At 43.8% G+C, this 13,816-nt stretch overlaps 1 protein-coding gene across 1 annotated transcript in view; it reads right to left on the bottom strand.

Moving 5' to 3' along the window:
- Positions 1-2,743, bottom strand: part of BFSP1 (beaded filament structural protein 1) — a 35,501-nt gene extending 32,758 nt beyond the window's left edge. Inside the window, exon 1 of the mRNA XM_066237258.1 lies at positions 2,296-2,743. Coding sequence (XP_066093355.1) covers positions 2,296-2,654 — 359 coding nt within the window. The 5' untranslated portion in view covers positions 2,655-2,743. The remainder of the gene's footprint in view (positions 1-2,295) is intronic.
- Between the last annotated feature and the right edge of the window lie 11,073 nt (positions 2,744-13,816).

The following is a 13,816-nucleotide window of genomic DNA, read 5'->3' as shown; positions in this document are numbered from 1 at the left end:
TGGCTGGTCATCAACTCTGGAATGTGACACCAAACTCAATGTGTGTATATTCATGCATGTGGATGGTTATGGTTCTTATAATAATTTTCAAATCCCACTACTCCAGTCAGAATATCAAAACTTCCCCAAGAGGGCAATGAAAACAAAGTAATGGGAATTATTAAATAAATCACAGAGCCTGAGGGACTGTTCCATGGCGGGGACACAACTCAGAACCAAGTGAAATCAGGGAAAGTCCCTGTGGCTATTCCTTCACTGAGGGCTCAAGGGAATGAGACTTGCCCCGCCAAGTCTGATTGACAGTCGGCTGTGGTCTATCCGGCTGGTCCATGGAGCTGGGTGTCCGAACCAGTGTACACTTCCTTTTGCCCTAGAGAACATGAGCTTCAATTGAATAAAGTCTAGGTCCTATCACTGGACCTTATTCCACAGGAGTCCAAGAACAACGCCTCTCCAAGATAGTGTTCTAAAAAGAGAATGGACCCAGGGCACGGAAACCTGAGTTCAAGTCCTGCCACTCAAAGCCTCAGTTTTCCCATGAAGGACTGTAACAGGTGAATTTGCAGGTCCCTTTTTCCAGCCCCAAATATTTTTCTCTGGATCAAAACCAGAAACAGGAGGACTGATTAAAATGGAATCAGTGATACATTAAATAACATGCCCAAGATTTGGACTGAAAAAGTTGAACTCAGAGAACATGGTTGGAGAAAGCCCTCTGGCTATCCTAGACCAGGCTATTCATTGGAATTATCAGTGGAGCTCAAAAAAGTTAAAATTCCTGAACCCCACCTCAGGCCCAGGGTGGGGCCTGGACATCTATATATTTTAAATCAATCTATATCATTTTTAAATGGATAAACCTCTTACATGCTGAGACACTATTTCAAAACTACACAAAAGCAGATTCAGTTAAAGTCTGTGCCCCCCGCCACCTGTCTCCCACTGTCCTGTTCCCACTCCCTTGTCCCCCACGTGTAACCAGTGTCATTAGTTTTCTGTGTGTTTGTTCCTCTTTTTCCTTATGCGAGCAAAAAATTTCTACTCTCCCCCCTTTCTTTTTTCAATAAATGATAACACACTATTCTTGCTTTTACAATTGCACAGTATCACCATTCTATAATCTGTCTCCTATTAAACAAGCATTTAGGTTCGTCCCAGGTTTTCTGCTACTGCAGAGCACATGGCAGTGAATACCCTTGCAGGCATGCCACTTGACACCTGGAGTGTCAGTAAACTCTTTGAAATGGCCTCGCTGAGTCAAAGAGCACACACATTTATATCTGGAAAAAAATGGTGACAAACTGCTGAGTATCTTTTTTCTTTTCAATAGCTGATTTTAACACATTATTCACTCTGTCAAAGGGGGCACCATGCCCTGGACCAGAGCTTCTGAAGCTTCAGTGTTTAACTTCTTAAATTACGAGTCACAGGGGAGTCTTATTAAAATGCAGCTTCCCATTCAGGAGCTCTGGGGTGAGCCCAGGGGGTCTCCGTTTTTAACAAGCTCCTGAGTGATGCCAATGCTGCCAGTCCATGGACCACACTTTGAATAGCAAGACCCTAGAAAGCACGCACTGAAACGATCTCCAGGTGTTGGCTGTGATGCGGTGAAGTCAGACTGAGCATGCCTAGCACTTCAGTGCAGTCCCGCTGATGCCGTTCACTAGCTGAGTGACCTTGCGTCAAATCCCTACATTTTCTGAGCCTCAGTCTCCTCTTCTGTTAAAAGGTGCCAGCAAATACCACCTATAACTGGCTGCAAAGTTAAATAACATGAATGCATCTCAAAAATATGCTGAGCAAAAGAAGCCAGACACATAGGAGTACATCTTTAACATTCCATTTTTTTGTGAAATTCTAGAGCAGGCAAAATTAATATATGGTGATAGAAATGAGAACACTGGGTGCCTCTGGGTTTTTGGGGGGGTTCGGGGGTCGGGATGATAACTGAAGATTGACTTGAAAAGGGTAGAAGGGAACTTTCTAGGGTAGAGGCAATAGCCTGCTTGTTTTGGCACATCCATTTGTCAAAACTCACTGAACTTAAAATCTGTGCATTTTATTATATTGTAAATTATACCTAAATTTAAAAATGCATTGAACTAACCAGTACAATCAAAATAGTAGCTAGTCTTCTCTTAAGTAAATGTACCTCGTGCATGCCCCCCACCCGCAAGAAAGAGGACTGGCAAACCAAAGAGGGCCCTCCAATCTCGGGTCGCAGCCTGCTCTCTGATCTGCGCCACGGAGGCTGCCACCACCCTGCCTCAGTTTCCCCCCACGGCCGATGCTTACTTGTTACGGTACTCGTCGAGAGTGCGCTGTGCCTCTGCGCCCTGGCGCTCCAGCCAGGTGCGCTCGGCAGCCAGGTCCCGGGCGCGCTGGCAGTTGCCTTCGACGTGGCGGACGAGGGCCTCCTCGGGGCCAGCCCGCTCGCCCAGGCGCTGAAAGGCGTCCAGCTGCCGCCGCAGGACGCCGTGGCGCTGCTCGAGCGCGCGGGCCCGCTGCACGTGCGCGGCCAAGCGCTGGCCAAGCTCCTGCAGCGTCACCAGGCCGGGCGCGGCGGCCGGGCCCTCCGCGGGGCGCTCGGGCACCTCCTCGGCGCGCTCGTACTGCTCCTTGCGGGTCTGGAAGACGTAGCTGCGCCGGTACATGGCTCCTCTGCAGGCCAATGCGCGCGATGGCGGGCTCCGGGGGCCCCTGCCCGAGCCAGCAGCCCGCTAAATAAACATCGGCGGCCCCAGGCAAGCTGCTGGGACGTTCCAGAGCTGGTCAGCTGTCAGCTGTACACGGTGCCCTGCCTCGGAGAGGATAAAAGAGCAGCAGGCATGCCTTTGTGAGCCGGATTAATGCACAATACAGTTCCGGGCTTGCAAGGTTACACTGGGCAATGAGGTTTTTGTTCCGCGATTGTTCAAGTCTGCTGCTCTATGACTGAATTGAGGGTCAGGAGGACAGGAGGCGCATGACTTTCTTTTGACTGCTTCCACTGGAATTCTGAAGGACGCCCAAGGAAGCTTGTTGAAGTTGGACTAGCTCAAGAGCCCAGGCACCCTGGCTTTGTCTGTCTCTTTCAGCCAGCTTTCAATTGCACAACTTTTTAACAATACCATTTTTCCTTATTACATAAGCAATTCATTTTATTTTATTTATTTATTTAGTCACAGTATAACTTGGCGTTTAGGAATGCTACTTAAGGTAGGGATTCTTAACCATGGATATAAAATAAAGTGCCACACCTCAATAAATTGGGAGATGCGTTTCAAGTAGAAAGTTACTTGTGCACATTTCTGAAGGATCTACTCTTGGTACAAAAACTTAAGGAACAGATGCACAGTTATTATTACAGTGCCACCCTCACTCTTTGGATTCTGGCGTCCTTCCTGGAGTGGGAGAAACAAGTAGAGCTCCTTCAAGACATTTTCATAATAGATTATTTGAACTAAGAAAAAATCCTTACAGCCTAAGATGTAATAAATTGGCATACTCTCAATTAAAGGTTATAAAATAATTTTTTGGCTGTCATATTTCATTTTAACTTGTATTATAGAATTAACAAATCTAGGCTTTGACAAATCTAAAAGTAAATATGGGTGTTAAAAGAAATAATAGCATTTGATGAAAATGTTATTAAATATAAATATTTTGTCATATTCCAATTTAAATTATCAAAAGGCTATTTTTGTAAAAATAAAAAGTAGTAGAACCATATGATTACCATACTTTCCCATGTATAAGACACACCCATTTTTGAAAAATTTGGGGTCTAAAAACTGGGTGCATCTTAGACAGTGGTTATAGATTTTTTTACTTGCATTTCCCTCTTTTTCATGCTTGTTTTTGTGCTCATTGTTGAAGACAGTGATTCGTCATCAAACACAGATGAGGCCCTGGCCAGTTGGCTCAGTGGTAGAGCGTCGGCCTGGTGTGCAGAAGTCCCAGGTTCGATTCCCAGCCAGGGCACACAGGAGAGGCGCCCATCTGCCTCTCCACCCCTCCCCCTCTCCTTCCTCTCTGTCTCTCTCTTCCCCTCCCGCAGCCAAGGCTCCATTGGAGCAAAGATGGCCCGGGCGCTGGGGATGGCTCCTTGGCCTCTGCCCCAGGCGCTAGAGTGAGCTCTGGTTGCGGCAGAGCGACACCCCGGAGGGGCAGAGCATCGCCCCGGAGGGTCAGAGCATCGCCCCCTGGTGGGCAGAGCATTGCCCCCTGGTGGGCGTGCCGGGTGGATCCCGGTCGGGCGCATGCGGGAGTCTGTCTGACTGTCTCTCCCCGTTTCCAGCTTCAGAAAAATACAAAAAAAATTAAAAAATTAAACACCGATGAGGACAAGTTAATTGTTGGGAATTTTGATAGTGATGAGGAGTTGTATGCTTTTTATGATGAGTAAAAATTGAGTTCAATAACTTTATGTAATACATTTTTTTCAAATTTCAGGCCCCCAAATTAAGGTGCATCTTATACATGGGGAAATACAGTAACAACTATATGGATTGTGAAATTATACTATAAACTCATGTTTATCAAAGATCAAGAAAATTACACAGATTTTTGATGGATGTATTCAGGTTTATTACTCCAAAAAGACTAACATAATAGATTCATTCTGGAATGAAGCTGTGTAGGGTCCTAAATTGTGTTGGTGGTATGATTATTTTATTTTCTTAAACCATTTAAAAATAAATTTTATGATCAAATCAAGAAGAGCCACATGAGTAAATATGCAGGTGTACATATACCATGCTAATGGCATGGTAAGTTGGTTTCAGGTTTCCCAGAGAGCAAACCAACGTTGAACGAAGTTTATAAAATCATTTATTCCCTATGACATCATGTGTCAGTCAAGTATCACTACAGAACAAGCTGACCCCAAAACTAAGTGGCATACAAGAAGTATCTATTACTACATTCCTAGGTCTGCAGGTCATCTAGATAGCTGTCCTTCAAGCTGCAGGTCTGCTGAACAGCTGGAGCAGCTCTGCTCCGAATGTCTTTCATTCTCCTAGAACTACCAGTGACATAAGAACAAGAGCAAGTCCAGCCACACAGTTTCATTTCAGACCTTTGTTTGCATCACATTTACTGACATCTCATTGTTCAAAGCAAATCCCACAGCCAAAGTCAAAGCAAGAAGATGGGGAATAGGCATGGCAAGTGTCCGGTAGTTGCCTTGGGGTTGGGTTGTGAAACCCTCCTTTGCCCTGAATTTTCCGGCAGGTGCTAATCTCACTGAAACCGCACACGCCCAAATCCTCGGAATCATCCCTGAGGTTGTTCCGGGAACTGCACGCTTCACCAAACCCCCATCCAGCTGGCCGTTACCAACCCCCTCCTGCAAATACAAAAAACCCAAAAGTCCTAACCCGGGCGCGCCTTCACAGACCTGCGTCCTAGGGTCAGTGAACTCGCCCAGAGCTCCCAATAAAGCCTGATTCTGTTTATTCGGCTGATTGGTCTTTTGCTCATTCGCACATTGGCGGCATATAGGGGTCTTCCATCTTTCAGCAAGGACGTGGGTGTGTAACTCACTCACACGGGAGTGAAGAATGGGGACCAGAAACTTAGTCTACCGTACATAGTAATCCCATTGGAGAAAAATATATCCCAGAAACATAACAGGAAAAAAATGTAATTTTAATTTATTCCAGTAGAACAAATAGTTAGAAGATATCTTCTCATATAGCATCGTCTTAGGGAGATCAATATTGAACAAGGTCAAGTCCAATCCCTCAACAGGCAGGAGGCAAACTCCTACCCAACTAATGAAGACACTATCAACATAAGAAACATCCAAAACTGTAGAGAATTTTTTTTATTTAGTCATTTTAGAGAGGAGAGGGAGAGACAGAGACAGAGAGAGAGAAGGGGAGGAGGAGCTGGAAGCATCAACTCCCATATGTGCCTTGACCAGGCAAGCCCAGGGTTTTGAACCGGTGACTTCAGCATTTCCAGGTCGACGCTTTATCCACTGCACCACCACAGGTCAGGCTTGTAGAGAATTTTTGTAAGAGTTTAGCTGAGTCAAACCAAGGACATATGCCAGAGGGCAAGATCTCAAATACTCCTGAGAATAACAGTTCTACAGCTTCTTTTATGCATTTGTAATTAAGGAGGGAACTAAAGAAGACTGGAAAAAGTGAAGCCAGGATTGGATTACAGGATAGTTAAGAAGATTATTTGCTCTCTTGAGTGTTAATAACCCCTCAGAGGGACATTATTTCTGGTATTTCAAAGATATGTTAACCAATCTGCATAAGAATAGACAGGCCTGGGTAATGACTACCCACTATGACCTGCCCAGTTAGGAATTCATGACCAGATCACCCTGTGAGGTTGCTTTCCATAGAACCCCTATTTTATGTCAACACAAAAACATCTGGGATAAATTCTAAAGTAGAAATCTTTACAGAACACTGAGGTTTGTGCTAAAGAAGCCTCAGTGAGTAGTATGTGAGTCGGTAGAAAAGTTAGAATTCCAGACATGACAACATAAACTGGGTCAGAGAGCACCCGGTGTGAGGTGCAGCGGCAGGAGCTGTTGAGGTGGGAATGGCAAGTAAGGGCCACAGAAGGAAAACTTGAGGGAAGGCTGGGCTCCCCATTAGTTGTAGTGGATTGAACAGGGGTGTTATCTCTACTCCCTCCCCTAAAGCTTGTGGGTGAAAAAGGGGCCACATGCCAAACAGGACAAGCTCAGCGGAGGGCCGCCTGGTGGCCTTACAAACTCAGAGAATTAAAGTGAGTACATAGGATAGTCTGAAATTAAAGCTTTCTAACTAAAGCAAGTCGTGGCAGGTAGTCATGTGCTAGGCCGGTATCTTCCCTGACAAAGGTCAGTCATTCCCTTAACTGAGCCTGTCTATTGTCTTTGAGCATCTATGGTAACATACCTTTGGAATGTCAGGGTAATTTCCTTTTTTTCTGGATCCTGCACCACAGCAGAGCAGAGACCACAAAGTCTCATTGTTATTGTATTAATTGTTAACTGCTAACTATCCTATGCCCACCTGTGTAAAAGAAGGGTCTATTTGTTTTACTTTTTATCCAATCCCAGAGATTTGCCAGCTTTGCTTTCTCCCACCTCCCTAATCTATCACCAATGGTTTTCATGTAATCCCTAATGCCTCCTCCTTGATGGTAACATATAAAATACAATGCAAAATTGTCATTCTCTGGGGCATCTTCTCAATCCGTTGAGACTTTGCTTCCTGGCAATTGTCTTCAATTTGGCTCGAACAAACTCATAAAAATTCTCTAACAGGTTTAAACATTCTTATGTTGACAACCCTACCAAAAAAAAAAAAAAAAATGGTAGCAACAAAAATTTGTTTTGATTAAAACGCCATAAAAATAAAAAATAAAAGATGTTAGGCAAAATGGTTTATAGTAGCTGACGTGACCAATGCCATCTGGAGAAGCAAATTGTTCTCAGTGACCCGGGAAGAGAGGGCTCGTATCACCTGAAAGGAATGTTCTTATGTGGAAAAGTAGGTCCACTAAGTTGTTTACTGCTTTGCAATACACAGCTCTTAACAAGCAGCTGCCTCTTCATTTTAAGCCACTTGTGTTCTTAGAGACTATATATATATATATATATCAAACCTCATTCACTTTCTTGTGTGGAGATTCAATGTCGCTGCTGCCCATAAATTCCCTGGATGACTCTATTTATGGACATTTCTGTCCATAAATTCCCTTGATGACTCTATTTAATTCTGGAGTCGTCAGCCTTTTTATTTGGTCTCTTCACCCATCCTCCTTTGGAGGTCAGTTCCTGTACACCTTGGGAAGTTTTCCCAACAAAAGAGATATCGCAACAAATTTTGAGCAGACATTGATTAGTGGCAACTAACTTAGCAGAATGGAGAAAGCTGACACCTAAGAGCCTGCAGAGAGGAATGGGAAAGGAAAACAAGCTGGTTCATTCAAGGCAATCGGAGAAAAGCTTAGGAATTGGATGTACCAGGTATGTCAGAAGGTAGGGGTGAAGGCTAGAGCTGAAAATCCATTGGGCTGACTGAGTCTGCATAGGAAGCAGTTAGAATTTCATCTCCTGCTGCATTCCTACATAGCCAGGCAACTAAACCCAACCCCATTATGACCAGAGACCTGGATGTTATTCCCTGGTGAAATTAACCAAGAGAGGTCTTGAGTTCAAGGTCACGAGGCACAGGCAAGTGCAGAATAAGGCCACACTGAAACAAGGCCTTACAGGAGCAGATGCCTAAGGAAGCCGAGCTGTATGCCCCCCCCATTGCCTGTTCCCCACTTCACCCCCAGGATGCCAGTTGCCTGGCATATATGTCCCAGGCAGTTCTGGGATTATTCTCTAGAGCAGGGGTCCCCAAACTTTTTACACAGGGGGCCAGTTCACTGTCCCACAGACTGTTGGAGGGCCACCACATACAGTGCTCCTCTCACTGACCACCAATGAAAGAGGTGCCCCTTCCAGAAGTGCAGGGGCAGGGGCGGATAAATGGCCTCAGGGGGCCGCATGCGGCCCGCGGGCTGTAGTTTGGGGACGCCTGCTCTAGAGAAACCGAATGACTTCCTAGAAAAAGGTCTCCATTCAGATACTAAATTTGAAATGTTGACTGCTTGGTTTTTGGTTGAACACAACACATGGATGAGTGGTCCAAGGTGATTCAAACCCATGCTGTTGATCATCAGAGTAAGACCCATCTTATAATAAAAATATCCTTGTCATATCATAGAATTTTCAATCTTTTTCACTTAAGTTTTTGTTTTTGAAATGATGTTTTCCCCAAAAAGTACAAATTTGTATAACTTACATTGTCTTACACTAAAACAATGGTGCTATTATGATATTTTGTCCCCAACTGTTTTTTTGTTTTGTTTTTTATTTTTTGGTTTTTTTGTGGCAGAGACAGGGAGTGTCAGAGAGAGAGACAGATAGAGACAGACAGACAGGAAGGGAGAGAGATGAGAAACATCAATTCTTTATTACGGTTCCTTAGTTGTTCATTGATTGATTTCTCAAATGTGCCTTGACTGGGGGGCTAGAGCAGACCAAGTGACCCCTTGCTCAAGACAGCAACCTTGGGTCCAAGCTGGTGAGCCTCGCTCAAGCTGGCGACCTCAGGGTCTCGAACCTGGGTCCTCCACGTCTCAGGTCCTCTATCCATTGCACCACTGGCTGGTCAGGCTGTCCCCATCTATTGATGCTATTAAAAACATAAATATTTTGTAATAAATTTTACTAAAATTAATAGGGTTTTTATCTCCTATGAAAAAAGAAACTAAGTTAATGCAGTTAGCTCTTCTCTGTGGGACAATTGGGGCTGGTCTGTGACTTAGAAAACTGCTATTATGCCTGACCGGTGGTGGCTCAGTTATTGAGCATCAGTCCAGGACACTGAGGGCCCTGGTTCGAAACTGCGGTTGCTGGCTAGAGTGCAGGTTCATTGGCTTGAGCACGGGCTTGCCAGCTTGAGCACAGGGTTGCTAGCTCGCACACAGGATCCAAAGGTCTCTCTGACTTGAGCCCATAGATCACTGGCTTGAAGCCCAAAGGTCACTGTCTTGAGCCCAATGTTGCTGGTTTGAGCAAGGGATCACTGGCTAGGCTTGAACACCCAAGTCAAGGCACATATGAGAAGCCATTAATAAACAACTCAAGTGAAGCAACTATGAGTTGATGCAAAATATTGAATTCTACTTTTTTTTTTCCAGTGAAAGGAGTGGAAGCAGAGAGAAAGACGTCCACATGCCCAGACCGGGATTCACCTGGCATGCCCACTAGGGGGCAATGATCTGCCCATTTGAGGCCGTTGCTCCACTGCTCAGCAATGGAGCCTTTTTTTTTTTTTTATAGTGCCTGAGGCAGATGCCACAGAGCCCTCTTCAGTCCTGGAGGCCATCTTGCTCCAACCAATCAAGCCATAGCTGTGGGGAGAGGGAGGGAGAGAGAGAGAGAGAGAGAGAGAGAGAGAGAGAGAGAGAGAGAGAGAGAGAGAAAGAAGGGGAAGAGGTGGAGAAGCAGGTGATCACTTTAACTGAGCCAACTGGCCATGCCTTTTTTTTTTTTTTTTTTTTTTTTTAGATTAAGAGGCAAGGTGAGAGAGACACAGCTCCTGTGTGTGGCCGATTGGGTATCAAACCCACAAGCTTGATGTTTGGGAGGATACCCCTAACTGAGCTAACCAGCCAGGACTGAATTCTATTTCTTAATTGGTTATAAAACCTGAAACTGGGGCTAATCCACAGCTGGATTTCCTTTTTAATTGGTTATGTTATCTTAGGCTCCCCAAAGCAGACCCTGAGACAAGATTTAAAAGGTACATAGTTTACTTGGGAAGTAATGCCATGAGGCCCCCGTAGGGAAGTAGGAGGGAGAGAGGCAAGGTAAAGAAGTGTTTGTGATAAAATGCAAGTGTCCGTGGAAATGCAGTTTAATACTGCTGGAGACGCCAGGAGACAGCTTAGAGCACCTCAGAGCCACTCCACCCAAGAGAGAGGAAGCTAAACATCCCTACTACTCCCATTGATTCAAGGCTGATCTCAGGGACACTTTCGGCCTGCAGAGTAAATTCTGCATAGACTCCAGTGGTCAAGAGACCCTGGCCCTGGCTAGGTAGCTCAGTTGGTTAGAGAGTCCTCCTGATATGCCAAGACTGTAGGTTTGATGAGCATGCAGGAATCAGCCAATGAATGCATAGATGAGTGGAGCAGCAGCAGGTCAGTGTTTCTCTCTATATATCTCTCCCTTCCTCTCCCCCTCTCTAAAATCAACAAATAAAAAATAAAAAAGAAAAGAGAGACACAATTGCTGGCAGTGAGGAGGGGCCAGCAAGCATGGACATGGTCAGTGCCCATGGTCAGGGTGTCCACAGGGGCTCCTACAGCAGTTTAAGAACTGCATGCTCATTACTCCATCTGTTCTTTGCATGGTCCCTGCATTTCTGGGACTCTTCCTGTTTAAACAGGTAGAAGCAGGATCTGTGCACTACACATTTCCACAGTTTCACAGAAGAAACAACATATCTATGTATGTTAATATCTTCTTTCTTGTTGAGATTAATAAAAATTAAATACCATCTACTATAATCATTCTGCTTCTGTTTTACAAATTTTTTAGAAAACTTTGTGTAACTTGCCTTTTAAAAATTTTTTTATTTTTTTAATTCATTTTAGAGAGGGGAGAGAGAATGAGAGAAAGGGGGAGAGGAGCAGGATGCCTCAATTCCCACATGTGCCTTGACCAGGCAAGCCTGGGTTTTGAACCAGCAACCTCATCATTCCAGGTCAAAATTTAATCCACTGTACCACCACTGGTCAGGAATAACTTGCCTTTTAATCAATATCATAAATAGTGTTTTATAGGCTCCATTTGTTTTAATTAAGCATTACCTTCACTTCAAGTATTTTTTTATGTGCATGTTATTCCAACACAGTCAGTGGGAGTCCCACTGACTGGCTCCTTTGTTCTTTCAGCAATGTCTCTAATGTTCTTGAAGGCATCATTGCTTTCTAGAAACAAGATTTACTAGACACACCTGCCTTTTTCAAATTCCAACATATGGAACTTCCACCAAAGATGATCTGCTTTATTTGGGTAAAAAACTGATTTTGACGGCCATATCTGGGCATTTTGGATGCATATACAAGTTGGTGGTAGGTAAAAGTCCTGCTGCTATTGCTACAGTACTAGCCACTTTTAAAAGGAATAGAGATACCCGACCTGTGGTGGCACAGTGGATAAAGTGTTGACCTGGAATGCTGAGGTCGCCAGTTTGAAACCCTGGGCTTGCCCAGTCAAAGCACATACAAGAAACAACTACTATGAGTAGCTGTTTCCTGCTTGTATTTCCCTTTCTCTCTCAAATCAATAATAAATAAAATCTTTTAAAAAATAAAAGTAATGGAGAGCCCTGGCCAAGTAGCTCAGTTGTTTAGAATGTCATTCTGATAGCCAAGATTGTGGGTTGGATCCCTGGTTAGGGCACATACAAAAATCAACCAATGAATGCATAGAAAAATGAAACAACAAACTGATCTCTCTCTCTCTCTCTCTCTCTCTCTCTCTGCTTCCCTCTTGCTCTCTCTCTAACAATCAGTTTAAAAAATAATAAAGGAATGGAGGGTAGGTCTTATGATTTCTCATCATGAAGTAAAAACAATTTTTTGTGTCAATATGAGATGATGGATATTAACTAAATTTATTATGGTAATTATTTCACAATATATGTGAGTCAAAGTATTATGCTGTATACTTTAACCTATACAGGGCTGTATGTCAATTATATCTCACTAAAAATGCTAAAAACAAAAGTGATGGAGCTAAGATATATATGAAGTTATATTAGTTATTGAAATAATTCTTATAGCATATGGAACCATTGGTTATTAATATTTTCTTCCAATCTAAGTCTCTTTAAAAAATTAAAGTGACAAAGAAACTGAAGCATTTTAACATTTAGAAATGAGTATTGAGGTAGAGGATATATTTCTCTTAAAAAGTTGGAGGAGGCCTGACCAGGTGGTGGGGCAATGGATAGAGTGTCTGACTGGGATGCAGAGGACCCAGGTTCAAAACCCCAAGGTCGTAGGCTTGAGAATGGGTTCACCAGCTTGAGCGCAGGGTTGCCAGCTTGAGCGTGGGATCATAGACATCACTCCATGGTCGCTGGCTTTAGCCCCAAAGGTTGCTGGTTTGAAGCCCAAGGCCGCTGGCTTGAGCCCAAGGTCGCTGGCTTGGGCAAGGTGTCACTTGCTCTGCTATAGTCCCGGGGTCAAGGCACATATGAGAAAGCAATCAATGAACAACTAAGATACGGCAACGAAGAATAGCTCACTTTTGATTATCAAATGAAAGATTGGAGTTTATCTACAGATTCCATTGACTATATAACCCAGCCAAAAAGAGTCAGAACTGTGTGCAAATGTGGAGCTGTGACTTACAGAGTTTACCTCAACTGAATTTTCAGAAAATAGAGTTGATGATAATTGTGTTTTCTTTTTCTAATGTTAACATTTTTAAAAAATAAGTATATGGGACTCTTTATCATCAAGATTGTACATTATGTTAATTTATAATTCCCGTTTCAAACTATTGGCCACAGTGCATTACCAATGCTTCTGAAGATAGGAGTAACTGGTCACAAAAACTAATTTGAAATATACTTAATTAGTAATTTCCCTTCAAACAAGAAAAGGAAACTATTTACAGATTAGCATATTTTAAGAAGTCTGTGTGGATTGAGAAATGTCTCCTTCAGTGTTTTAAATGTTAAACTGATAATGTCATAATCGCTAAGATCAAACATTCAACTGGCCATATACCTTAAATTCAGAGAAATAGTTAACTCAATTTGGACAAATATACAAAATTCTATTTTTGTTACTATGTTGCATTCTTGTTTACCTATTTATTATTATAATACTGTACTTGTATTGGAGACAGGTGATACTGAATTATACTCTATTTTCTCTCTCTTTCATTAAAACATTGGGATCTTTTTTTTTTTTTTTTTTTTTTTTCATTTTTCATTTTTCTGAAGCTGGAAACGGGGAGAGACAGTCAGATTCCCGCATGCGCCCGACCGGGATCCACCCGGCACGCCCACCAGGGGCGATGCTCTGCCCACCAGGGGGCGATGCTCTGCCCATCCTGGGCGTCGCCATGTTGCGACCAGAGCCACTCTAGCGCCTGAGGCAGAGGCCACAGAGCCATCCCCAGCGCCCGGGCCATCTTTGCTCCAATGGAGCCTTGGCTGCAGGAGGGGAAGAGAGAGACAGAGAGGAAAGCGCGGCGGAGGGGTGGAGAAGCAAATGGGCGCTTCTCCTGTGTGACCTGGCC

The sequence above is a fragment of the Saccopteryx bilineata genome, chromosome 6 (genome assembly GCF_036850765.1).
Source record: "Saccopteryx bilineata isolate mSacBil1 chromosome 6, mSacBil1_pri_phased_curated, whole genome shotgun sequence".
NCBI classification, from domain to species: domain Eukaryota; kingdom Metazoa; phylum Chordata; class Mammalia; order Chiroptera; family Emballonuridae; genus Saccopteryx; species Saccopteryx bilineata.
The sequence above is the reverse complement of the archived record's forward strand: the minus strand, read 5'-3'. Positions and strand labels throughout refer to the sequence as shown.